The sequence below is a fragment of the Lampetra planeri genome, unplaced genomic scaffold (genome assembly GCF_965212315.1).
Source record: "Lampetra planeri unplaced genomic scaffold, kcLamPlan1.2.h2 scaffold_218, whole genome shotgun sequence".
Taxonomy (NCBI): domain Eukaryota; kingdom Metazoa; phylum Chordata; class Hyperoartia; order Petromyzontiformes; family Petromyzontidae; genus Lampetra; species Lampetra planeri.
Genome location: NW_027614947.1, coordinates 82,432 through 108,583, shown reverse-complemented (window position 1 = coordinate 108,583; position 26,152 = coordinate 82,432). Strand labels below are relative to the sequence as shown.

At 55.2% G+C, this 26,152-nt stretch overlaps 1 protein-coding gene across 1 annotated transcript; it reads left to right on the top strand.

The window, feature by feature from the left end:
- Positions 1 to 5,296: 5,296 nt before the first annotated feature.
- LOC144740464 (uncharacterized) lies at positions 5,297 to 24,725 on the top strand. Its single transcript, XM_078623310.1, has 6 exons — positions 5,297 to 6,922; positions 10,523 to 10,733; positions 12,158 to 12,331; positions 21,240 to 21,349; positions 22,151 to 22,337; positions 24,175 to 24,725. The coding sequence occupies exons 1-5, from the start codon at positions 5,970 to 5,972 to the stop codon at positions 22,155 to 22,157; spliced, it is 1,455 nt and encodes a 484-aa protein (XP_078479436.1). The 5' UTR covers positions 5,297 to 5,969; the 3' UTR covers positions 22,158 to 22,337; positions 24,175 to 24,725.
- Positions 24,726 to 26,152: the final 1,427 nt, after the last annotated feature.

The window sequence follows — 26,152 nt, the reverse complement described above, 5'->3', positions numbered from 1 at the left end:
ACGACTATACAACAACAACAACTAAACAACAACTACGACGACTAAACAACAGCACAACAACAACAACTTATCCGACGATGTCTACGATGGGCAAAGAGAATTCGCGAGCCTTTACGGCCCAAGGTTCGACTGCTTTAGAGCGCGATGTTTTAATTTGTTTACATTTTTTTAATTAAATTTAAAGATGTTTTAATTTATTTTAATGAAGTTAAAATATGTTTTTTGTTTGTTTTAGTTAAGTAAAAAAATATTTGTTTTAATTACATTTAAAGATGTTTTAATTTATTTTAATGAAGTTAAATATGTTTTTTGTTTGTTTTAGTTAAGTAAAAACAAATATTAGTTTTAATTACATTTAAAGATGTTTTAATTTATTTTAATGAAGTTAAATATGTTCATTGTTTGTTTTAGTTAAGTAAAAAAATGTTTTTATTTGTTTTAATTAAATTAAAAGATGTTTTAATGAAGTTAAAATATGTTTTTTGTTTGTTTCAATTAAGTAAAAAAATGTTTTTATTTGTTTTAATTAAATTTAAAGATGTTTTAATTTATTTTAATGAAGTTAAAATATGTTTTTATTTGTTTTAATGAAGTTAAAATATGTTTTAATTTGTTTTAATTAAATTTTAATTTTATTTACATCACACAACTTATTATACTCAATCTGCAGTGAATATAAACCATTGTCATTTATATACATTAATATTTTAACTTAACACAACTTATTATACTCAATCGTTAGTGCATATAAACTATTGTCATCTTTTATTATTTTAACTTAACACAACTTATTATACTCAATCGTTAGTGCATATAAACTATTGTCATCATTTATTATTTTAACTTAACACAACTTATTATACTCAATCTGCAGTGAATATAAACCATTTGTAATGTATATACACTAATATTATTTTAACTTAACACAACTTATCATCCTCAATCGTTAGTGCATATAAACTATTGTCATCATTTATTATTTTAACTTAACACAACTTATTATACTCGATCTGCAGTGAATATAAACCATTAGTAATGTATATACACTATTATTTTTTAACTTAACACAGCTTATCATACTCAATCTGCAGTGAATATAAACCATCGTCATCATTTATATACACTATTATTATTTTAACTTAACACAACTTATCATCCTCAATCGTTAGTGCATATAAACTATTGTCATCATTTATTATTTTAACTTAACACAACTTATTATACTCGATCTGCAGTGAATATAAACCATTTGTAATGTATATACACTATTATTTTTTAACTTAACACAGCTTATCATACTCAATCTGCAGTGAATATAAACCATCGTCATCATTTATATACACTATTATTATTTTAACTTCACCACTTATTATACTCGATTGTGAATGTTGTGGATTTGATCTTTGCCTGACGGTGTTGGTTGTCATTCACTGGTGAAACGTGACAGTAACTCAGATTGTAAATGTCGTGGATTTGATGGGAATGATGTTGCTGAATGTTGAATGAAGTTTTGCGAATGTTGTTGTTGATGATATTAATGGCGTTGCTGTTGTGAATGACATTGTTATAAACGGTGTTATTTATGCCGATAATGATGATGATGTTGGTGTTGTCGATGTTGTTGTTGACGGCTTCGTCGTTGTCATCGTCAGAGAAAAGACTCCAAAAGTTAAAGGAGTTCCTGCAAAGGAAGGGCGGTGGTGGTACGGTGACGACGGGACCCATCTCCACGGTGGCTCGCAGAGCCGCGCTGGGGTGAGACGCAGCACCAGCACCCCGACACGCCGGAGGCGAAGAGCTTCACGGCTCATCTGATTCCTGCGGGACACATTTACGCAGATTCTGATCCGACAACCGCGGCCGCAGCGACGATAACCGTCACCGCCATCATCACCACTCATCGCCGCCATCATCATCATCACCATTATCATCATCATCACCACCATCATCACCGCCATCATCACCACTATCATCATTATTATCACCATCATCATCACCGCCATCATCATCACCGCCATTATCACCACCATCATCATCACCATTATCATCATCACCGCCATCATCATCTTCATCACCAACCATCACCACCATCATCACCACAGCTACCACTATCATCACCACCATTCACCACCATCATCATCACCATTATCATCACCACCACCATCACCACCACTCATCACCACAGCTACCACTATCATCACCACCATTCACCATCATCATCACCGCCATTACCATCACCGCCATTACCATCAACACCACTCACCACAACCACCATCATCACCACCAACCGCAACCACTATCATCATCACGACTCACTACCACTACTATCATCACTACCATCACCACCACTTACCAAAACCACCATCACCACTGACACTGTCATCATCACCACAACTACCACTATCATCACCACCATTCACCAGAACCATCATCATCACCGCCATTACCATCAACACCACTCACCACAACCACCACCATCATCACCGCAACTTCCACTATCGTCACCACCACTGTCACCACTGAAACAACCACTACCACTATCATCACCACCAGCACTACCACCATCATCACGACTCTCACCACAACCACCACCACCATCGTCACCACCACTACCACCATCATCATCACCGCCATTATCATCACCACCACCATCATCATCATCACCACCACCATCACCACCACTCATCATCACAGCTACCACTATCATCACCACCATTCACCATCATCATCACCACCACTGACACTCTCATCATCACCACAACTACCACTATCATCACCACTATTCACCATCATCATCATCACCGCCATTACCATCACCACCACTCACCACAACCACCATCATCATCATCATGGTTTTGTTGTTGTTGGTGGTACTTGTTGTTGGTTTTGGCGGTGGTGATTGTTGTTGGTTTTGGTGGTGCTGACGGTGGTTGTTGTTGCTGTGTCGCTGCTGATGCTGCTGATGCTGATGCTGCTGCTACTACTACTGCTGATGCTGCTGATGCTGATGCTGCTGCTACTACTGCTACTACTACTGCTGATGCTGCTGATGCTGATGCTGCTACTACTGCTACTACTACTGCTACTGCTGATGCTGCTGATGCTGATGCTGCTGCTACTACTGCTACTACTACTGCTGCTGATGATGCTGATGCTGCTGCTACTACTGCTGATGCTGCTGATGCTGCTACTACTGCTACTGCTACTGCTGATGCTGATGCTGCTGCTACTACTGCTGCTGATGCTGCTGCTACTACTACTACTGCTACTACTGCTGCTACTACTGCTGATGCTGCTGATGATGATGCTGCTGATGATGCTGCTGATGCTGCTGCTGCTACTACTGCTGCTACTACTACTGCTGCTGATACTACTACTACTGCTACTACTACTGCTGCTACTACTACTGCTACTACTGCTGCTGATGCTCCTGCTGTAGGGCGGCGGCCGAACGGAACTCGCAGACGGGGGGAGCCGAGTCGGTCGTGGCGACTAAGACGACAGGCAGACTGCCCGCTAAGACGACAGGCAGACTGTCCACTCAGACTACAGGCCGAGTAGCCACTCAGACTACAGCCAGGCTGCCCACTAAGACAACAGCCAGGCTGTCCCCCAAGACGACAGGCAGAGTGGCCACTCAGACAACAGCCAGACTGCCCACTAAGACAACAGCCAGGCTGCCCACTCAGACTACAGGCAGACTGTCCACTAAGACGACAGCCAGGCTGCCCACTCAGACTACAGGCAGAGTGACCACTAAGACGACAGCCAGACTGTCCCCCAAGACTACAGGCAGGCTGTCCCCCAAGACGACAGGCAGGCTGTCCACTCAGGCTACAGGCAGGCAGGCCACTAAGACTACAGGCAGACTGTCCCCCAAGACGACAGGCAGAGCGTCCACTCAGACTACAGCCAGACTGTCCCCCAAGACTACAGGCAGGCTGTCCCCCAAGACGACAGCCAGACTGTCCCCCAAGACGACAGCCAGACTGTCCCCCAAGACAACAGCCAGACTTCCCACTCAGACAACAGGCAGACTGTCCCCCAAGACTACAGGCAAACCATCTTCAACATGCACGCCATCGTCACTAGCGAAGGGCAGGCTGTCCACAGGCAGGCGGTCCACTCAGGCAATGGCTAGACAGCTCACTTGGACAACAGGCAGACTGTCCACTCAGACTACGGGCAGACAGCTCACTCGGACAACAGGCAGACTATCCACGGGCCGGCTGACCACACAAACTGCAGGCAAGACTACAGGCAGACTGTCCACTCAGACTACAGGCAGACTGCCCACTAAGACAACAGCCAGGCTGTCCACTCAGACTACAGGCAGACCGTCCACTCAGACGACAGGCAGACTGTCCACTCAGACTACAGGCAGACTGCCCACTCAGACGACAGGCAGACCGTCCACTCAGACGACAGGCAGACTGTCCACTCAGACGACAGGCAGACTGTCCACTCAGACGACAGGCAGAATGTCCACTCAGACGACAGGCAGACTGTCCACTCAGACTACAGGCAAACCGTCCACTCAGACTACAGGCAGACTGTCCACTCAGACTACAGGCAGACTGCCCACTAAGACAACAGCCAGGCTGCCCACTCAGACTACAGGCAGACTGCCCACTCTGACTACAGGCAGACTGCCCACTCAGACGACAGGCAGACCGTCCACTCAGACGACAAGCAGAGCGTCCATTCAGACGACAAGCAGACCGTCCACTCAGACGACAGGCAGACCGTCCACTCAGACTACAGGCAGACCGTCCACTCAGACGACAGGCAGACTGTCCACTCAGACGACAGGCAGACTGTCCACTCAGACGACAGGCAGACCGTCCACTCAGACGACAGGCAGACTGTCCACTCAGACGACAGGCAGAATGTCCACTAAGACGACAGGCAGACTGTCCACTCAGGCGACAGGCAGAATGTCCACTCAGACGACAGGCAGACCATCCACGAAGGGAGTGAGCCGGACTACAGGCAGCCCGGCATCTCAAGCTACAGGCGGCCCGGCATCTCAAGCTACAGGCGGAAAGACGCTGAAGGGACGCGAGGCCCAGGTCGCAGAGCGGAGGTGAGAGAGAGAGAGAGGGTGAGAGAGAGTGTGTGAGAGAGAGGGCGAGAGAGAGAGTGAGGGTGAGAGAGGGTGAGAGAGCGAGTGAGTGAGTGACTTAGAGAGTGAGTGAATGAGAGAGAGTGAGAGAGGGCGAGAGAGAGGGTGAGAGAGAGAGAGGGCGAGTGTGAGAGAGACTTTTTGACTTTTATAATTTTATTTGACCAGCGCAAATTGCGCTGGAATATTCCAGTTCATTCAGTATTCCTGCCTTTATGGCAACAATGATTGTACAACATCATCACGCACCACATCGACTACAGGCCGAGTAGCCACTCAGACTACAGCCAGGCTGCCCACTAAGACAACAGCCAGGCTGTCCCCCAAGACGACAGGCAGAGTGGCCACTCAGACAACAGCCAGACTGCCCACTAAGACAACAGCCAGGCTGCCCACTCAGACTACAGGCAGACTGTCCACTAAGACGACAGCCAGGCTGCCCACTCAGACTACAGGCAGAGTGACCACTAAGACGACAGCCAGACTGTCCCCCAAGACTACAGGCAGGCTGTCCCCCAAGACGACAGGCAGGCTGTCCACTCAGGCTACAGGCAGGCAGGCCACTAAGACTACAGGCAGACTGTCCCCCAAGACGACAGGCAGAGCGTCCACTCAGACTACAGCCAGACTGTCCCCCAAGACTACAGGCAGGCTGTCCCCCAAGACGACAGCCAGACTGTCCCCCAAGACGACAGCCAGACTGTCCCCCAAGACAACAGCCAGACTTCCCACTCAGACAACAGGCAGACTGTCCCCCAAGACTACAGGCAAACCATCTTCAACATGCACGCCATCGTCACTAGCGAAGGGCAGGCTGTCCACAGGCAGGCGGTCCACTCAGGCAATGGCTAGACAGCTCACTTGGACAACAGGCAGACTGTCCACTCAGACTACGGGCAGACAGCTCACTCGGACAACAGGCAGACTATCCACGGGCCGGCTGACCACACAAACTGCAGGCAAGACTACAGGCAGACTGTCCACTCAGACTACAGGCAGACTGCCCACTAAGACAACAGCCAGGCTGCCCACTCAGACTACAGGCAGACCGTCCACTCAGACGACAGGCAGACTGTCCACTCAGACTACAGGCAGACTGCCCACTCAGACGACAGGCAGACCGTCCACTCAGACGACAGGCAGACTGTCCACTCAGACGACAGGCAGACTGTCCACTCAGACGACAGGCAGAATGTCCACTCAGACGACAGGCAGACTGTCCACTCAGACTACAGGCAAACCGTCCACTCAGACTACAGGCAGACTGTCCACTCAGACTACAGGCAGACTGCCCACTAAGACAACAGCCAGGCTGCCCACTCAGACTACAGGCAGACTGCCCACTCTGACTACAGGCAGACTGCCCACTCAGACGACAGGCAGACCGTCCACTCAGACGACAAGCAGAGCGTCCATTCAGACGACAAGCAGACCGTCCACTCAGACGACAGGCAGACCGTCCACTCAGACTACAGGCAGACCGTCCACTCAGACGACAGGCAGACTGTCCACTCAGACGACAGGCAGACTGTCCACTCAGACGACAGGCAGACCGTCCACTCAGACGACAGGCAGACTGTCCACTCAGACGACAGGCAGAATGTCCACTAAGACGACAGGCAGACTGTCCACTCAGGCGACAGGCAGAATGTCCACTCAGACGACAGGCAGACCATCCACGAAGGGAGTGAGCCGGACTACAGGCAGCCCGGCATCTCAAGCTACAGGCGGCCCGGCATCTCAAGCTACAGGCGGAAAGACGCTGAAGGGACGCGAGGCCCAGGTCGCAGAGCGGAGGTGAGAGAGAGAGAGAGGGTGAGAGAGAGTGTGTGAGAGAGAGGGCGAGAGAGAGAGTGAGGGTGAGAGAGGGTGAGAGAGCGAGTGAGTGAGTGACTTAGAGAGTGAGTGAATGAGAGAGAGTGAGAGAGGGCGAGAGAGAGGGTGAGAGAGAGAGAGGGCGAGTGTGAGAGAGACTTTTTGACTTTTATAATTTTATTTGACCAGCGCAAATTGCGCTGGAATATTCCAGTTCATTCAGTATTCCTGCCTTTATGGCAACAATGATTGTACAACATCATCACGCACCACATCGCCACCGCTCACAGCCAGCGTCCGGTGTGCTCGTCATCCGGGCGCTCACACCCCTTCGCCTGGCAGAGCAGCTCTTCCGCTCCCACCTCCTCACCCTCCTCCCCGGCTGACGGTAGTGGTGTCCTTTTCAACGCCTCGGGGAGAAGGGGGTGATGGGGGGGGAGATGGTGGCTGTTTTCGGACCTTGCTCATCAAGGCTTCAACCCGGAAAATCTCCTGGCGACTGTATCCGAATGTACTCGGGTCCTGGACCACACTCCGGGCCATTCTCGTGAAGTTCTGTCTATCGGGGAAGCTGTCCCGCACGCGAATGTTTCGCCTCCCGTACGACCACTTCAAGAAACCGAGGAGACACTCGGGGGAGAGCACTCCGTCTTCGGCAACGGAGGCCAGCTCGTCGGCCTCTCCATCCGTCTCTTTGAGTCGCCACTCCTTGGCGACTCTCACCTCGCTCCCCTGCGAAGACGAAACAGGCGAGGCCGGGTCCGGCTGTTTCTCTTCCTCGGTCGCCGCCTTCACCCGCGCGTCGCCGCTGGCCTCCATGGCCTCCCTCTCTCCTTGACCTCCCTCGCCCAGGCCATCCTCTCGTCCTCTTTCCCTTAGATTTAAAGCTTTCGTGACTGCAGGGATTCATCTTCTTGGTTCTTTCGGTAAAGTCACCACGTAGAAGGGAAGTAATAAAATAATAAAAATAAAAAACAATAAAACTGCAGCTGCAGCTCCCTTTGATGCTGTTAATCCTGCATAATGCACATGCATATGTAATACTAATCACATTCCTGCATTTCCCATAAATATGCTAAATTCCTCTTGATATGCAAATTCCTTTGTCAAGGCGCCCAGCTTATATATATGCTCCAAGCTCGTGTGATGTTTCATTCAGACTCTGTCGCCCCGACGGACCTGGTTTTCACCTGAGGACGGCTGCTTGCGTTGTGGCCGAAACGTCGTGAGAATTATTTTATTGTGTTTTATTTTTATTATTTTATTACTTCCCTTCTACGTGACTTTACCGAAAGAACCAAGAGGACTCTTTCCCCTCGTCGTCGAAACTGGCGGGGAACGGCTCCGATTTGTCCATTAAATCCATTATCCGCTCGATCTCCCGCTCGCCGTACCCATACCCGTATGGGTCCCATCTCACGTCCAAAAACCACATCCGCAACGGAGCGCCTATCGGGGAAAGCTTTTGTCAGCTCCCTCGCCACATTCCCCTTTTTCCCTCTGTCCGCCTTCCTCCACCACGAGAGGAGGCCTCTGGGCGTGTACCCCCCCCCCCGGCCAAGCCTCGTTCCTCCAACCTCTGAGCTTTCGGGGGTACTCCGCCTTGTCCCAATCCTCCTCAGAGTCCTCACCCTCTCAAGCCTCGCGGCCCACCCTGTCGCATCCACCGACCCTCCCGGCGCCGGGACCTCACCAGGCTCGGTCCCAAGTCAGTTCACCTTCCTCTAAGCCCTTGGGTTTGTCGCCCCACCTCGCGACGCGACGGGAGGTCGCTCCTCGGAGCCACGACGCGGCTCGGCACACCGGGCTCCGTGGCCGCCCCCTCCCCGGTCACCTCGGGCTCCGCGCTCCCCTCCGGGTCGAGCGAGGGGGGGGGGGTGCTACAGCGCTGCTCAGCACGGCGCTGGCGCTGTCCTCCAGTCGCCGGGGGGGGGTGAGGTCGGGTTCGGCGATCACGTTCTCGGCTTGGTCGCGTCCGCCGGGTTCGCGTCGCCGGTGGCCTCCATGGCCTCCGTCTCCAGCGGGCAGCCGGCTGGCTGGTTGATGTCGCCAGCTGTGGCCGCCCTCTTGAGCCGGCCCTTCCCGTTCCTGCTCATACTCCTCGCGCTCCTCTTCGCGCTCCTGATGACGGAGAACCCTCCGCCATCGTCGTCGTCGGTTCCTTTCACCGGTGCCGACTCTGTGCTCCGGCACAGAGTCGGCACCACCTTGCTGCTGCTGCTGCTCCTGCGGCGACGTCTGCAGCAGGTGCTCTCGCTGCTGCTGCTCCCGCTGTTTCAGCTGCAGCGTGGGCGTTGTCTCCCCCCTCACTGCTCCACCAGACCCCGCCACACCCTCCTTGGTCCTTGCCGAGCAGTCCCTCCTCAGGTGTCCCACGCCGCCACGGCCGTAGCAGCGTGGCGCGATTGTCGCCCGGTACACCGTGTGGACGCGGCCTCCAGCGGCGCGCTTGATGGCCACGTCCAGCTCGGTGCGTCCACCTTTTAATGTTAGGAGGAGCACCTGCCTTTGCCCCGGACATGATGTGCCTCATGGCAGCAGCACGACGCTGGAGGCCACCGTGCCGTAGCGCTGCAGCTCTCCCACCAGCTTCTCGTTGGTCATGAACGGCGGGGCGCCCGTGATGGTGACTCGTACCGTCGGCGCCACGTGCACCACGAGGCCATGTGCACCAGGAGGCCACGTGCACCACGAGGCCACGTGCACCACGAGGCCACGTGCACCACGTGGCCACGTGCACCACGAGGCCACGTGCACCACGAGGCCACGTGCACCACGAGGCCACGTGCACCACGAGGCCACGTGCACCACGAGGCCACGTGCACCACGTACACCACGTCTCTCTCGCTGCACCACACGGACAGCCGCCAGCCCGGTGTGCACCGCCACCACGGCAGCGACGTCCTCAGGCGACGTCTTCGACGGTGGGAAGCAACGGAAGCCATGCAGGTCTGTGAGGGCCTCCGTGCTGCTGGGCTGAGACCATGGCACTCTCATGGCAGCAGCGCAGCAGCAACACAAATAACAACAGAAAGACACCCGACAAACAGTAATAAAAACGACGATGTTATCACTAAGAGCGGGGAGAAAACGCCACGATGAGACGGCGCGTTTCTCCCCCGTTCACCTCTCTCTAGGCCAGGCTCAGGCTCTCACCTGAGCCCAGGCCTCCATCCGCTCACCTGGCAGAGCAGGAGCGACCACTCGGTGTGGCCGCTCCGCACGGCGCGAGAGAGAGTTAGTGAGTGAGAGAGAGAGTGAGAGAGTGAGTGAGTGAGTGAGTGAGTGAGATAGCGAGCGAGTGAGTGAGATAGCGAGCGAGTGAGTGAGATAGCGAGCGAGTGAGTGAGTGAGCGAGAGAGCGAGTGAGAGAGTGACTTAGAGAGCGAGCGAGGTGAGCGAGTGACTTAGAGAGCGAGAGAGTGACTTAGAGAGCGAGCGAGTGAGCGAGTGACTTAGAGAGCGAGAGAGTGACTTAGAGAGCGAGTGAGTGAGCGAGCGTGCGAGGTCGTAGCCCGTCAACGTCATCCCCTAACCACCGCGGTTGTCCGCGTTTTGCCGCCGTTTTGCGGCCTCTACCAGGGCTCGCCTAGCCGCGTGGCAGGCCCAACACGGCCGCACGCTGAGCAAGCGGCCCGCCCAGGTGAGGCCGCTGGGGGGGCTCCGCACGCCCCGGCGGGCACCCGCCACCAACGCGTCCTTCTGGGAGGCGATGGCGGAGGAGGAGGAGGAGGCCGAGGTGGCGGAGGCCATGAGGGTCGGGTTCCTCGGGTTTCAAGACGCCCTGCAGAAGGTGGGTGGGGTGGTGGGTGGGGTGGTGGGTGGGTGAGTGGGTGGAGTGTGGTGGGGTGGGGTGGTGGGTGGGTGAGTGGGTGGAGTGTGGTGGGGTGGGTGGAGTGTGGGGTGGGTGGGGTGTGGGGTTTGTGGGTGGAGTGGGGTGGTGGGTGGGGTGGGGTGGGTGGGTGGAGTGGGTGGGTGGTGGTGGTGGGGTGGGTGGGTGGAGTGGGTGAGTGGGGGGGGGTGGGGTGGGTGGTGTGGGTGGGGTGTGAGGTGGGTGGGTGGGTGGGTGTGTGGGTGGTGTGGGGGGGTGGGTGGTGTGGGGGGGTGGGTGGAGTGGGTGGTGTGGGTGGGTGGAGTGTGGGGTTGGTGGGTGGGTGAGTGGGTGGGTGGTGGGTGGTGTGGGGGGGTGGGTGGGTGGTGGTGGTGGGTGGGTGGGAGTGGGTGGGTGAGTGGGGGGGTGGGTGGGTGGAGTGGGGTGGGTGGGGGGTGGGTGGTGTGGAGTGGGGTGGGTGGGGGGGTGGGTGGGTGGGGGTGGAGTGGGTGGGTGAGTGGGGGGGTGGGTGGGTGGAGTGGGGTGGGTGGTGTGGAGTGGGGTGGGTGGGGGGGTGGGTGTGTGGGTGGGGTGGTGGGGATTAGGGTGGGTGGGGGGGGAGTGCCCCTGTGGTTGTGTATAGTGTAGTGGTGTATTGTGTATACTGTAGTAGTGTATAGTGTAGTGTAGTAGTGTATAGTGTAGTAGTGTATCGTGTAGTAGTGTGTAGTAGTGTATAGTGTAGTAGTGTGTAGTGTAGTAGTGTATAATGTAGTCTAGTAGTGGTGTAGAGCAGTGTGTGTGTGTGTGTCACAGTGTGAGGTACAGGAGGAGGAGGCGCGTGGCCGCGTGGCCTTCTGGCTGTAGTGTAGTGTATAGTGTAGTGTAGTAGTGTGTAGTGTATAGTGTAGTAGTGTGTAGTGTAGTAGTGTGTAGTGTATAGTAATGTGTACGGTGTGTGTTGTACACAGGGTGAGCTACAGGAGGAGGAGGCGCGTGGCCTTCTGGCTGTAGTGTAGTGTATTGTGTAGTAGTGTGTAGTGTATAGTGTAGTAGTGATGTACGGTACGGTGTGTGTGTCACAGGGTGAGCTACAGGAGGAGGAGGCGCGTGGCCGCCTTGCAGAGCGGATTCCCCGGGGCCCGTGGCCACGCGGCCTTCTGGCTGTAGTAGTGTATAGTGTAGTGTAGTAGTGAATAGTGTAGTGTATAGTGTAGTAGTGTATAGTGTAGTGTATAGTGTGTAGTAATGTGTATGGTGTGTGTGTGTTGTACACAGGGTGAGCTACAGGAGGAGGAGGCGCGTGGCCGTGTGGCCTTCTGGCTGTAGTAGTGTATAGTGTAGTGTAGTAGTGTATAGTGTAGTAGTGTATAGTAATGTGTGTGTATGGTGTGTGTGTGTCACAGGGTGAGCTACAGGAGGAGGAGGCCCGTGGCCGCGTGGCCGCCCTGCAGAGCGGGTTTCCCGGGGCCCGTGGCCACGCGGCCTTCTGGCTGAGCCGGGCGGCCATGGCGGGAATCTGGGGCACGGCCAGCGACGTCGTGGCTGAGTTCGAGGCGGCCGTGGCGGCCAAAGCACAGGTGGGTGGGTGTGTGGGTGGGTCAGTGGGTCGGTGGGGGGGTGGGTGGGTGGGTGGGTGGGTCGGTGGGGGGGTGGGTGGGTGGGTGGGTCGGTGGGTGGGTGGGTCGGTGGGTGGGTCGGTGGGTGGGTGGGTCGGTGGGTGGGTCGGTGGGTGGGTGGGTCGGTGGGTGGGTCGGTGGGTGGGTGGGTGTGTGGGTGGGTCGGTGGGGGGGTGGGTGGGTGGGTGGGTGGGTGAGCGGGTGGGTGGGCAGGTGGGTGAGTGGATGGGTGGGTGAGTGGGTGGGTGGGTGGGTGGATGGGTGAGTGGGTGGATGGGTGAGTGGGTGAGTGAGTGGGTGAGTGGGTGGGTGAGTGGGTGGGTGAGTGAGTGGGTGAGAGGGTGGGTGGGTGAGGGGGTGGGTTAGTGGGTGAGTGGGTGGGTGGGTTGGTGAGTGGGGTGAGTGGGTGGGTGTGTGAGTGGGTGAGTGGGTGGGTGGGTGAGTGGGTGGGTGGGTGAGTGGGCGGGTGGGTGAGTGGGTGAGGTGAGTGGGTGGGTGGGTGGGTGAGTGGGTGAGTGAGTGAGTGGGTGGGTGAGTGGGCGGGTGAGTGGGTGGGTGTGTGAGTGGGTGAGTGGGTGGGTGAGTGGGTGGATGGGTGAGTGGGTGAGTGAGTGGGTGAGTGGGTGGGTGAGTGGGTGGGTGAGTGAGTGGGTGAGAGGGTGGGTGGGTGAGGGGGTGGGTTAGTGGGTGAGTGGGTGGGTGGGTTGGTGAGTGGGGTGAGTGGGTGGGTGTGTGAGTGGGTGAGTGGGTGGGTGGGTGAGTGGGTGGGTGGGTGAGTGGGCGGGTGGGTGAGTGGGTGAGGTGAGTGGGTGGGTGGGTGGGTGGGTGAGTGGGTGAGTGAGTGAGTGGGTGGGTGAGTGGGCGGGTGAGTGGGTGGGTGTGTGAGTGGGTGAGTGGGTGGGTGAGTGGGTGGGTGGGTGAGTGGGCGGGTGGGTGAGTGGGTGAGTGAGGTGAGTGGGTGGGTGGGTGGGTGAGTGAGTGAGTGGGTGGGTGAGTGGGCGGGTGGGTGAGTGGGCGGGTGAGTGAGTGGGCGGGTGGGTGGGTGAGTGGGTGGGTGAGTGAGTGAGTGAGATGAGTGGGTGGGTGAGGTGGTGGTGAGTGGGTGGGTGAGTGGGTGGGTGGGTGAGTGAGTGAGTGGGTGGGTGAGGTGGTGGTGAGTGGGTAGGTGAGTGGGTGGGTGGGTGGGCGGGTGGGCGTACGAGTGGGTGGGCGAGCGGGTGGGTGGGTGAGTGAGGTGAGTGGGTGGGTGGGTGAGTGAGGTGAGTGGGTGGGTGAGTGAGGTGAGTGGGTGGGTGAGGTGGGTGGGTGAGGTGGTGGTGGGTGAGTGAGTGGGTGGGTTGGTGAGTGGGTGGGTTGGTGAGTGGGTGGGTTGGTGAGTGGGTGGGTTGGGTGGGTGGGTTGGGTGGGTGAGTGGGTGAGGTGGTGGTGGGTGGGTGAGTGGGTGGGTTGGGTGGGTGGGTTGGGTGGGTGAGTGGGTGAGTGTCTGTGCGAGTGAGTGTGTGAGTGAGTGTCTGTGCGAGTGTCTGAGTGAGTGAGTGTCTGTGTGTCTGAGTGAGTGTCTGAGTGAGTGTCTGTGTGTGAGTGAGTGTCTGTGTGTCTGTGTGAGTGAGTGTCTGTGTGAGTGTCTGAGTGAGTGTGTGTGTGTCTGTGTGAGTGAGTGTCTGTGTGAGTGAGTGTCTGTGTGTCTGAGTGAGTGTCTGTGTGAGTGAGTGTCTGTGTGAGTGTCTGAGTGAGTGTGTGTGTGAGGGAGTGTCTGTGTGAGTGAGTGATTGTGTGAGTGTCTGTGTGAGTATCTTTGTGAGTGAGTGTCTGTGTGTGTGAGTGAGTGTCTGTGTAAGTATCTGTGTGAGTGAGTGTCTGTGTGAGTGTGTGAGTGAGTGTCTGTGTGAGTGTCTGTGCGAGTGAGTGTCTGAGTGAGTGTCTGTGTGTCTGTGTGAGTGAGTGTCTGTGCGAGTGAGTGAGTGTCTGTGCGAGTGAGTGTCTGTGCGAGTGAGTGTCTGCGAGTGTGTGTCTGTATGAGTGTCTGTGTGAGTGAGTGTCTGTGTGTCTGTGTGAGTGAGTGTCTGCGAGTGAGTGAGTGTCTGTGCGAGTGAGTGTCTGTGCGAGTGAGTGTCTGTGAGTGTCTGTGCGAGTGTGTGTCTGTATGAGTGTCTGTGTGAGTGAGTGTCTGTGTGAGTGAGTGTCTGTGCGAGTGTCTGTGTGAGTGTCTGTGTGAGTGAGTGTCTGTGTGAGTGAGTGTCTGTGCGAGTGAGTGTCTGTGCGAGTGAGTGTCTGTGCGAGTGAGTGTCTGTGCGAGTGAGTGTCTGTGTGTGTGAGTGTCTGTGCGAGTGAGTGTCTGTGTGAGTGAGTGTCTGTGCGAGTGAGTGTCTGTGTGAGTGAGTGTCTGTGCGAGTGAGTGTCTGTGCGAGTGAGTGTCTGTGTGAGTGAGTGTGTGTGTGAGTGAGTGTCTGTGTGAGTGTCTGTGTGAGTGAGTGAGTGTCTGTGTGAGTGAGTGTCTGTGTGAGTGAGTGTCTGTGTGAGTGAGTGTCTGTGTGAGTGCGTGTCTGTGCGTGTGAGTGTCTGTGCGAGTGAGTGTCTGTGCGAGTGAGTGTGTGAGTGAGTGAGTGTCTGTGTGAGTGTCTGTGTGAGTGTCTGTGTGAGTGTCTGTGTGAGTGTCTGTGTGAGTGTCTGTGTGAGTGAGTGTCTGTGTGAGTGTCTGTGTGAGTGAGTGAGTGTCTGTGTGAGTGAGTGTGTGTGTGTGTGAGTGAGTGTCTGTGCGAGTGAGTGTCTGTGTGAGTGAGTGTGTGTGTGAGTGTCTGTGCGAGTGAGTGTCTGTGCGAGTGAGTGTCTGTGCGAGTGAGTGTCTGTGCGAGTGAGTGTCTGTGCGAGTGAGTGTCTGTGCGAGTGAGTGTGTGAGTGAGTGAGTGTCTGTGTGAGTGAGTGTCTGTGTGTGTGAGTGTCTGTGCGAGTGAGTGTCTGTGTGAGTGAGTGTCTGTGCGAGTGAGTGTGTGAGTGAGTGAGTGTCTGTGTGAGTGAGTGTCTGTGCGAGTGAGTGTCTGTGCGAGTGAGTGAGTGAGTGTCTGTGTGAGTGTCTGTGTGAGTGAGTGTCTGTGTGAGTGAGTGTCTGTGCGAGTGTCTGTGTGAGTGTCTGTGTGAGTGAGTGTCTGTGCGAGTGAGTGTCTGAGTGAGTGAGTGTCTGTGCGAGTGAGTGTCTGTGCGAGTGAGTGTCTGTGTGAGTGAGTGTCTGTGCGAGTGAGTGTGTGAGTGAGTGAGTGTCTGTGTGAGTGAGTGTCTGTGCGAGTGAGTGTCTGTGCGAGTGAGTGAGTGAGTGTCTGTGTGAGTGTCTGTGTGAGTGAGTGTCTGTGTGAGTGAGTGTCTGTGCGAGTGTCTGTGTGAGTGTCTGTGTGAGTGAGTGTCTGTGCGAGTGAGTGTCTGAGTGAGTGAGTGTCTGTGCGAGTGAGTGTCTGTGCGAGTGAGTGTCTGTGCGAGTGAGTGTCTGAGTGAGTGAGTGTCTGTGTGTGTGAGTGTGTGTGTGAGTGAGTGTCTGTGTGAGTGAGTGTCTGAGTGAGTGAGTGTCTGTGTGTGTGAGTGTGTGTGTGAGTGAGTGTCTGTGCGAGTGAGTGTCTGTGCGAGTGAGTGTCTGTGCGAGTGAGTGTCTGAGTGAGTGAGTGTCTGTGTGTGTGAGTGTGTGTGTGAGTGAGTGTCTGTGCGAGTGAGTGTCTGAGTGAGTGAGTGTCTGTGTGTGTGAGTGTGTGAGTGAGTGAGTGTCTGTGTGAGTGAGTGTCTGTGTGAGTGAGTGTCTGTGCGAGTGAGTGTCTGTGCGAGTGAGTGTCTGTGTGAGTGAGTGAGTGTCTGTGTGAGTGAGTGAGTGTCTGTGTGAGTGAGTGTCTGTGTGAGTGTCTGTGTGAGTGAGTGTCTGTGTGAGTGAGTGTCTGTGTGAGTGAGTGTCTGTGTGTGTGAGTGTCTGTGCGAGTGAGTGTCTGTGTGAGTGAGTGTCTGTGTGAGTGAGTGTCTGTGTGAGTGAGTGTCTGTGTGTGTGAGTGTCTGTGTGAGTGAGTGTCTGTGTGAGTGAGTGTCTGTGTGAGTGAGTGTCTGTGTGAGTGAGTGTCTGTGTGAGTGAGTGTCTGTGTGAGTGAGTATCTGTGTGAGTGAGTATCTGTGTGAGTGTCTGCGAGTGAGTGTCTGTGTGAGTGAGTGTCTGTGTGAGTGAGTGAGTGTCTGTGTGTGAGTGTCTGTGTGTGTGAGTGTCTGTGTGAGTGAGTGAGTGTCTGTGTGAGTGAGTGTCTGTGTGAGTGAGTGAGTGTCTGTGTGAGTGTGTGTGTGTGAGTGTCTGTGTGAGTGTGTGTGTGTGAGTGTCTGTGTGAGTGAGTGAGTGTCTGTGTGAGTGAGTGAGTGTCTGTGTGAGTGAGTGTCTGTGTGTGTGAGTGAGTGAGTGTCTGTGTGAGTGTCTGTATGAGAGTCTGTGTGAGTGAGTGAGTGTCTGTGTGAGTGAGTGAGTGTCTGTGTGTGTGAGTGAGTGTCTGTGTGAGTGTCTGTGTGAGTGTATGTGTGAGTGTCTGTGTGAGTGTCTGTGTGAGTGTCTGTGTGAGTGTATGAGAGTCTGTGTGAGTGAGTGAGTGTCTGTGTGAGTGTGTGAGTGAGTGAGTGTCTGTGTGAGTGAGTGTCTGTGTGAGTGTGTGAGTGAGTGTCTGTGTGAGTGTCTGTGTGAGTGTCTGTGTGAGTGAGTGTCTGTGTGTGTGAGTGAGTGTCTGTGTGAGTGTGTGTGTGTGAGTGTCTGTGTGAGTGTCTGTGTGTGTGAGTGTGTGTGTGAGTGTCTGTGTGAGTGAGTGAGTGTCTGTGTGAGTGAGTGAGTGTCTGTATGAGTGAGTGTCTGTGTGTGTGAGTGAGTGAGTGTCTGTGTGAGTGTCTGTATGAGAGTCTGTGTGAGTGAGTGAGTGTCTGTGTGAGTGAGTGAGTGTCTGTGTGTGTGAGTGAGTGTCTGTGTGAGTGTCTGTGTGAGTGTATGTGTGAGTGTCTGTGTGAGTGTCTGTGTGAGTGTCTGTGTGAGTGTATGAGAGTCTGTGTGAGTGAGTGAGTGTCTGTGTGAGTGTGTGAGTGAGTGAGTGTCTGTGTGAGTGAGTGTCTGTGTGAGTGAGTGTCTGTGTGAGTGTCTGAGTGAGTGTGTGTGTGAGGGAGTGTCTGTGTGAGTGAGTGATTGTGTGAGTGTCTGTGTGAGTATCTTTGTGAGTGAGTGTCTGTGTGTGTGAGTGAGTGTCTGTGTAAGTATCTGTGCGAGTGAGTGTCTGAGTGAGTGTCTGTGTGAGTGTGTGAGTGAGTGTCTGTGTGAGTGTCTGTGCGAGTGAGTGTCTGAGTGAGTGTCTGTGTGTCTGTGTGAGTGAGTGTCTGTGCGAGTGAGTGAGTGTCTGTGCGAGTGAGTGTCTGTGCGAGTGAGTGTCTGCGAGTGTGTGTCTGTATGAGTGTCTGTGTGAGTGAGTGTCTGTGTGTCTGTGTGAGTGAGTGTCTGCGAGTGAGTGAGTGTCTGTGCGAGTGAGTGTCTGTGCGAGTGAGTGTCTGTGAGTGTCTGTGCGAGTGTGTGTCTGTATGAGTGTCTGTGTGAGTGAGTGTCTGTGTGAGTGAGTGTCTGTGCGAGTGTCTGTGTGAGTGTCTGTGTGAGTGAGTGTCTGTGTGAGTGAGTGTCTGTGCGAGTGAGTGTCTGTGCGAGTGAGTGTCTGTGCGAGTGAGTGTCTGTGCGAGTGAGTGTCTGTGTGAGTGAGTGTCTGTGTGAGTGAGTATCTGTGTGAGTGTCTGTGCGAGTGAGTGTCTGTGCGAGTGAGTGTGTGTGTGAGTGTCTGTGCGAGTGAGTGTCTGTGTGAGTGAGTGTCTGTGCGAGTGAGTGTCTGTGTGAGTGAGTGTCTGTGCGAGTGAGTGTCTGTGTGAGTGAGTGTCTGTGCGAGTGAGTGTCTGTGTGTGTGAGTGTCTGTGCGAGTGAGTGTCTGTGCGAGTGAGTGTCTGTGCGAGTGAGTGTCTGTGTGAGTGAGTGTCTGTGTGAGTGAGTGTCTGTGCGAGTGAGTGTCTGTGTGAGTGAGTGTCTGTGCGAGTGAGTGTCTGTGCGAGTGAGTGTCTGTGTGAGTGAGTGTGTGTGTGAGTGAGTGTCTGTGTGAGTGTCTGTGTGAGTGAGTGAGTGTCTGTGTGAGTGAGTGTCTGTGTGAGTGAGTGTCTGTGTGAGTGAGTGTCTGTGTGAGTGAGTGTCTGTGTGAGTGCGTGTCTGTGCGTGTGAGTGTCTGTGCGAGTGAGTGTCTGTGCGAGTGAGTGTGTGAGTGAGTGAGTGTCTGTGTGAGTGTCTGTGTGAGTGTCTGTGTGAGTGTCTGTGTGAGTGTCTGTGTGAGTGTCTGTGTGAGTGAGTGTCTGTGTGAGTGTCTGTGTGAGTGAGTGAGTGTCTGTGTGAGTGAGTGTGTGTGTGTGTGAGTGAGTGTCTGTGCGAGTGAGTGTCTGTGTGAGTGAGTGTGTGTGTGAGTGTCTGTGCGAGTGAGTGTCTGTGCGAGTGAGTGTCTGTGCGAGTGAGTGTCTGTGTGAGTGAGTGTCTGTGCGAGTGAGTGTCTGTGCGAGTGAGTGTCTGTGCGAGTGAGTGTCTGTGCGAGTGAGTGTCTGTGCGAGTGAGTGTCTGTGTGAGTGAGTGTCTGTGCGAGTGAGTGTGTGAGTGAGTGAGTGTCTGTGTGAGTGAGTGTCTGTGCGAGTGAGTGTCTGTGCGAGTGAGTGAGTGAGTGTCTGTGTGAGTGTCTGTGTGAGTGAGTGTCTGTGTGAGTGAGTGTCTGTGCGAGTGTCTGTGTGAGTGTCTGTGTGAGTGAGTGTCTGTGCGAGTGAGTGTCTGAGTGAGTGAGTGTCTGTGCGAGTGAGTGTCTGTGCGAGTGAGTGTCTGTGTGAGTGAGTGTCTGTGCGAGTGAGTGTGTGAGTGAGTGAGTGTCTGTGTGAGTGTCTGTGTGAGTGAGTGTCTATGTGAGTGAGTGTCTGTGCGAGTGAGTGTCTGTGCGAGTGTCTGTGTGAGTGTCTGTGCGAGTGAGTGTCTGTGCGAGTGAGTGTCTGTGCGAGTGAGTGTCTGAGCGAGTGAGTGTCTGTGTGTGTGAGTGTGTGTGTGAGTGAGTGTCTGTGTGAGTGAGTGAGTGAGTGTCTGTGTGAGTGAGTGTCTGTGTGAGTGAGTGTCTGTGCGAGTGAGTGTCTGTGCGAGTGAGTGTCTGTGTGAGTGAGTGTCTGTGTGAGTGTCTGTGTGAGTGTCTGTGTGAGTGAGTGTCTGTGTGAGTGAGTGTCTGTGTGAGTGAGTGTCTGTGTGTGTGAGTGTCTGTGCGAGTGAGTGTCTGTGTGAGTGAGTGTCTGTGTGAGTGAGTATCTGTGTGAGTGTCTGCGAGTGAGTGTCTGTGTGAGTGAGTGTCTGTGTGAGTGAGTGAGTGTCTGTGTGTGAGTGTCTGTGTGTGTGAGTGTCTGTGTGAGTGAGTGAGTGTCTGTGTGAGTGAGTGTCTGTGTGAGTGAGTGAGTGTCTGTGTGAGTGTGTGTGTGTGAGTGTCTGTGTGAGTGAGTGAGTGTCTGTGTGTGTGAGTGTGTGTGTGAGTGTCTGTGTGAGTGAGTGAGTGTCTGTGTGAGTGAGTGAGTGTCTGTGTGAGTGAGTGTCTGTGTGTGTGAGTGAGTGAGTGTCTGTGTGAGTGTCTGTATGAGAGTCTGTGTGAGTGAGTGAGTGTCTGTGTGAGTGAGTGAGTGTCTGTGTGTGTGAGTGAGTGTCTGTGTGAGTGTCTGTGTGAGTGTATATGTGAGTGTCTGTGTGAGTGTCTGTGTGAGTGTCTGTGTGAGTGTATGAGAGTCTGTGTGAGTGAGTGAGTGTCTGTGTGAGTGTGTGAGTGAGTGAGTGTCTGTGTGAGTGAGTGTCTGTGTGAGTGTGTGAGTGAGTGTCTGTGTGAGTGTCTGTGTGAGTGTCTGTGTGAGTGAGTGTCTGTGTGTGTGAGTGAGTGTCTGTGTGAGTGAGTGTCTGAGTGAGTGAGTGTCTGTGTGAGTGAGTGTCTGTGTGAGTGAGTGAGTGTCTGTGTGTGAGTGTCTGTGTGAGTGTGTGTGTGTGAGTGTCTGTGTGAGTGTCTGTGTGAGTGTATGTGTGAGTGTCTGTGTGAGTGTCTGTGTGAGTGTCTGTGTGTGTGAGTGAGTGTGTGAGTGAGTGTCTGTGTGAGTGAGTGAGTGTCTGAGTGAGTATCTGTGTGAGTGAGTGAGTGTCTGTGTGAGTGAGTGTCTGTGTGAGTGAGTGAGTGTCTGAGTGAGTATCTGTGTGAGTGAGTGTCTGTATGAGAGTCTGTGTGAGTGAGTGTCTGTGTGAGTGAGTGAGTGTCTGAGTGAGTATCTGTGTGAGTGAGTGAGTGTCTGTGTGAGTGAGTGTCTGTGTGAGTGAGTGAGTGTCTGAGTGAGTATCTGTGTGAGTGAGTGTCTGTGTGAGAGTCTGTGTGAGTGAGTGAGTGTCTGTGTGAGTGAGTGAGTGTCTGTGTGAGTGAGTGAGTGTCTGAGTGAGTATCTGTGTGAGTGAGTGTCTGTGTGAGTGTCTGTGTGAGTGAGTGAGTGTCTGTGTGAGTGAGTGAGTGTCTGAGTGAGTATCTGTGCGAGTGAGTGTCTGTATGAGAGTCTGTGTGAGTGAGTGTCTGTGTGAGTGAGTGTCTGTGTGAGTGAGTGTCTGTGTGTGTGAGTGAGTGTCTGTGTGAGTGAGTGTCTGTGTGAGTGAGTGTCTGTGTGAGTGTCTGTGTGAGTGAGTGTCTGTCTGAGTGAGTGAGTGAGTGTCTGTGTGAGTGTCTGAGTGAGTGAGTGTCTGTGTGAGTGAGTGAGTGTCTGTGTGAGTGGCCAAGTAACCGACCCCCCACACCCCCCCTCCACTCTGCCCCCCCCCCCCCAGCCCATGGAGGAGCTGCAGCGAGCACTCGTGGCGTTTGTGGAGCGGGGGCCCCCCCCCCATACCACAGCCCCCCACACCACAGCCCCCCTCCAGCAGCAGCAGCCCCCCAGGTGAGGTCCCCCCACCCCATAGATGACCCCACCCACCCGCTTGCTCCTCCACCGAATTGGTGGTGGTGATGGTGGTGATGGTGATGGTGGTGATGGTGATGGTGGTGATGGTGGTGGTGGTGATGGTGGTGGTGGTGATGGTGGTGATCAGGGTGGTGGTGATGATCAGGGTGGTGGTGATGGTGGTGGTGGTGATTGTGGTGGTGGTGGTGGTGATGGTGGTGGTGGTGATGGCGGCGGCGGCGGTGGTGGTGGTGGTGGTGATGGTGATGGTGGTGATGGTGATGGTGGTGGTGGTGATGATGGTGGTGGTGGTGATGGTGGTGATCAGGGTGGTGGTGATGGTGGTGATGGTGGTGATCAGGGTGGTGGTGATGGTGGTGGTGGTGATTGTGGTGGTGATGGTGGTGGTGGTGATGGTGGTGATGTCGGCGGTGGTGGTGGTGGTGGTGGTGATGGTGGTGGTGATGACGACGATGATGATGGGTATGATGGCGGTGATGGTGATGATGGCGATGATGATAATGGTGGCGATGATGATGATGGTGGCGATGATGATGATGGTGATGATGAAGACGATGATGATGGGTATGATTTCGGTGATGGTGATGGTGGCGATGATGATGGTGGCGATGATGATGATGGGTATGATTTCGGTGATGGTGATGGTGGCGATGATGATGATGACGACGATGATGATGGGTATGATGGTGGCGATGATGATGGTGGCGATGATGATGACGACGATGACGATGGCGATGATGATGATGACGACGATGGTGGTTGTCGTCGTCGCTGCAGGCGATGATGGTGACGACGACGACGATGTTGACGAGGAGGAAGAGGCAGTGGACGCCCCGTTAGGTTCGTCGACCCCGCACCAGGGGTCGCGCGTCAGGCTGGACGCTCGAAACCCGCAGCAGCAGCAACAACAGCTGCTGGGCTCTGTGGTGAGGTTCACCATTGGGAGCAGCCTGCGAGTGGCCAGGTGAGCGGGGGGGGTGAGGGTGAGTGGTGAGTGGTGAGGTGAGTGGGTGAGTGGTGAGGGTGAGTGGGGTGAGGGTGAGTGGGGGGAGGGTGAGTGGGGGGGGGGGGGTGAGTGGGGGGAGGGTGAGTGGGGTGAGGGTGAGTGGTGAGTGGGGGGAGTGGGTGAGTGGTGAGGGTGAGTGGGGTGAGGGTGAGTGGTGAGGGTGAGTGGGGGGGGGGGGTGAGTGGGGGGAGGGTGAGTGGTGAGGGTGAGTGGGGGGAGGGTGAGTGGGGGGAGGGTGAGTGGGGTGAGGGTGAGTGGTGAGTGGGGGGAGTGGGTGAGTGGTGAGGGTGAGTGGTGAGTGGGGGGGGGGGGTGAGTGGGGGGAGGGTGAGTGGTGAGGGTGAGTGGGGAGAGTGGTGAGTGGTGAGGGTGAGTGGGTGGAGTGGGTGAGTGGTGAAGGTGAGTGGGGGGGGGTGAGTGGTGAGGGTGAGTGGGGGGAGGGTGTGGGGGGAGGGTGAGTGGGGGTGGGGTGAGTGGTGAGTGGGGGGAGGGTGTGGGGGGAGGGTGAGTGGGGGTGGGGTGAGTGGTGAGGGTGAGTGGGGTGAGTGGTGAGGGTGAGTGGGGGTGGGGTGAGTGGTGAGGGTGAGTGGGGGGAGGGGTGAGTGGTGAGGTGAGTTGGGGGAGGTGAGCGGTGGGGTGAGTGGTGAGGGTGAGTGGGGCAAGGGGTGGTGGTGGTGGTGAGTTGGGGGAGGTGAGCGGTGGGGTGAGTGGGGGGTGGGGTGAGCAGGGGGGGGTGAGTGGGGCGAGGGGTGGTGAGTGGGTGACACGTGGTGCTGCTTGCTGTTGTTGTTGTGTAGTTTGTTGGCTTATACTGGTAGGAACGAAGTGAACCAGCCTACAATAGATTATATCGTCCGTCCGTCCGTCCGTGTAGCAACATCGCCCCCTACTGCAAACACTTGGCAGGACCCTACAAAAACCTTTAGACTCAGTGAGGCTTTCCTGGCTAAACAAGTGTAACATTCCCTTATAATTCCCTGAGATGGTTTTTAATTAAAACATTTAAATAAAAAATTAACTCACAGCGGCCTAAAGCCTACAGCTAGGCCTAAAGCCTAGAACTAGGCCTCACAGTCTCCCTTCGTATCGTACCCCCGCGTGTGTGAAACAGAGTTAATGTTTAATAATGTTACATTCCCTGATGTTTTGAAATAGAAACATTTACATTTAAAGCTTTTACATAAATAATTAAAACATTTAAATTAAAAATTAACTCACAGCGGCCTAAAGCCTACAGCTAGGCCTAAAGCCTAGAACTAGGCCTCACAGTCTCCCTTCGTATCGTACCCCCGCGTGTGTGAAAGGGAGTTAATGTTTAACAATGTTACATTCCCTGATGTTTTGAAATAGAAACATTTACATTTAAAGCTTTTACATAAATAATTAAAACATTTCAATTAAAAATTAACTCACAGCGGCCTAAAGCCTACAGCTAGGCCTAAAGCCTACAACTAGGCCTCAAAGTCTCCCTTCGTATCGTCCGATTAGGTATAGCAACATCGCCCCCTACTGCAAACACTTGGCAGGACCCTACAAAAACTTTTAGACTCAGTGACGCTTTCCTGGCTAAACAAGTGTAATAATACATTATGTTTAGATTCTTTGCTTATTCGTTCCTACCAGCTCACCCCACAGGGTCCTGTTCTCCCGCACCTCCGATTAGCCACGGTTGGCTACGTACGATTACCCAAAAAGTTCAACATTCAGACACGTGTACAACACGCGTACAACACACGCCTACAACACGCGTACAACACGCGTGTGCTCACTCTCTCTCTCCTCCCACGTGTCTCTAGGACGGCAGCCGTCCTCCTGGCTCCGGAACTTGAGGAAGGCGGCGGTGACAGCGGTGACGACGGTGATAGCGGTGACCTTGCCGATACCGCCGCCACCACCGCACCCACCACTGCCACCACACCAACCACCGCCACACCCACCACCGCCACCACCGCCATCATCACTGCCACCGCACCAAGCACACCCACCACCGCACCCACCACCACCATCATCCCGGCTGCCCCCATCACCACCGCCATCACCACCCTGGCTGCCCCCATCACCACCCCGGCTGCCCCCATCACCACCGCCATCACCACCCCGGCTGCCCCCATCACCACCCCGGCTGCCCCCATCATCACCACCATCAACACCGCCATCACCACCATCACCACCGCCATCACCACCCCGGCTGCCCCACCCCCTTCCATCATGGCCCCTCCTTCCACCACCACGATGACGATGGCGATGGCTGCGGCTGCCCCCCCCTCGCGTCTGCGCTTCGTGACGCCCGTGCGCCGATCGGCGCGGATCCACGCGGCGACGGTGACGCCGATGGGGGGGGGCGGTGGGGGTGGGGGCGGTGGGGGTGGGGGCCACCCCGGGGGGGAGGGGGGGGGGCCACCACTCCGGGGGGGGGCAGGGCCCTGAGGGACGGGGACACGGTGGGGGGCATCGCTGAACTGCTGCTACTGGCGGCGGCCTACGAGGAGGATGAGGAGGACGATGAGGTGGACGATGAGGTGGACGATGAGGTGGACGAGATGGTGGTGGTGCAGCAGGAGGAGGGGGGGGGCTGCTGCTGCTGCTGCTGGCAAGGGGAGGAAGCGCAGGAGGAGGGGGGGGGGGCAGGGGGGGGGAAGAGGCGGCGTCAGCGCACGAGGTTCTTGTTGAGGACCAACGCGGCTCTGGGAGACAACATCAACAACATCAACAACATCAACAACAACATCCAGCAGCAGCAGCTCGGGGTACTACTGGGGGGCCGGGTGGTGAGTGGGGGGGTGAGTGGGTGAGTGGGTGGGTGAGTGGAGGGGTGGGTGGGTGAGTGGAGGGGTGAGTGGGTGGGTGAGTGGAGGGGTGGGTGGGTGAGTGGAGGGGTGGGTGAGTGGAGGGGTGGGTGAGTGGGTGGGTGGGTGGGTGAGTGGAGGGGTGGGTGGGTGAGTGGAGGGGTGGGTGGGTGAGTGGGTGGGTGGGTGGGTGAGTGGGTGGGTGAGTGGAGGGGTGGGTGGGTGGGTGGGTGGGTGAGTGGAGGGGTGGGTGAGTGGGTGGGTGGGTGAGTGGAGGGGTGGGTGAGTGGAGGGGTGGGTGGCTGGGTGAGTGGAGGGGGTGGGTGGGTGAGTGGAGGGGTGGGTGGGTGAGTGGGTGAGTGGACGGGGTGGGTGGGTGAGTGGGTGAGTGGAGGGGTGGGTGGGTGAGTGGGTGGGTGAGTGGGTGGGTGGGTGAGTGGGTGGGTGGGTGAGTGGGTGGGTGAGTGGGTGGGTGAGTGGGTGGGTGAGTGGGTGGGTGAGTGGGTGGGTGAGTGGGTGGGTGAGTGGAGGGGTGGGTGGAGGGGTGGGTGGGTGAGTGGGTGGGTGAGTGGAGGGGTGGGTGGGTGAGTGGAGGGGTGGGTGGGTGAGTGAGTGGGTGGGTGAGTGGGTGGGTGAGTGGGTGGGTGAGTGGGTGGGTGAGTGGGTGGGTGAGTGAGTGAGTGGGTGGGTGAGTGGGTGGGTGAGTGGGTGGGTGGGTGAGTGGGTGGGTGAGTGGAGGGGGTGGGTGAGTGGAGGGGTGGGTGAGTGGAGGGGTGGGTGGGTGGGTGAGTGGAGGGGTGGGTGGGTGGGTGAGTGGAGGGGTGAGTGGGGGGGTGAGTGGGTGGGTGAGTGGGTGGGTGGGTGAGTTGGTGAGTGGAGGGGTGGGTGGGTGAGTGGAGGGGTGGGTGAGTGGGTGGGTGGGTGGGTGGGTGAGTGGGTGGGTGAGTGGGTGGGTGAGTGGGTGGGTGAGTGGGTGGGTGAGTGGGTG

Excerpts from the sequence above, each read along its gene's own strand:
- LOC144740464 (XM_078623310.1), top strand. The coding sequence starts at position 5,970 with ATGGCTAGACAGCTCACTTGGACAACAGGCAGACTGTCCACTCAGACT. Across the intron at positions 6,923-10,522 it reads GCCCAGGTCGCAGAGCGGAG|GGCTCGCCTAGCCGCGTGGC; the intron begins GTGAGAGAGAGA and ends GGCCTCTACCAG. Across the intron at positions 12,332-21,239 it reads CCGTGGCGGCCAAAGCACAG|CCCATGGAGGAGCTGCAGCG; the intron begins GTGGGTGGGTGT and ends CCCCCCCCCCAG.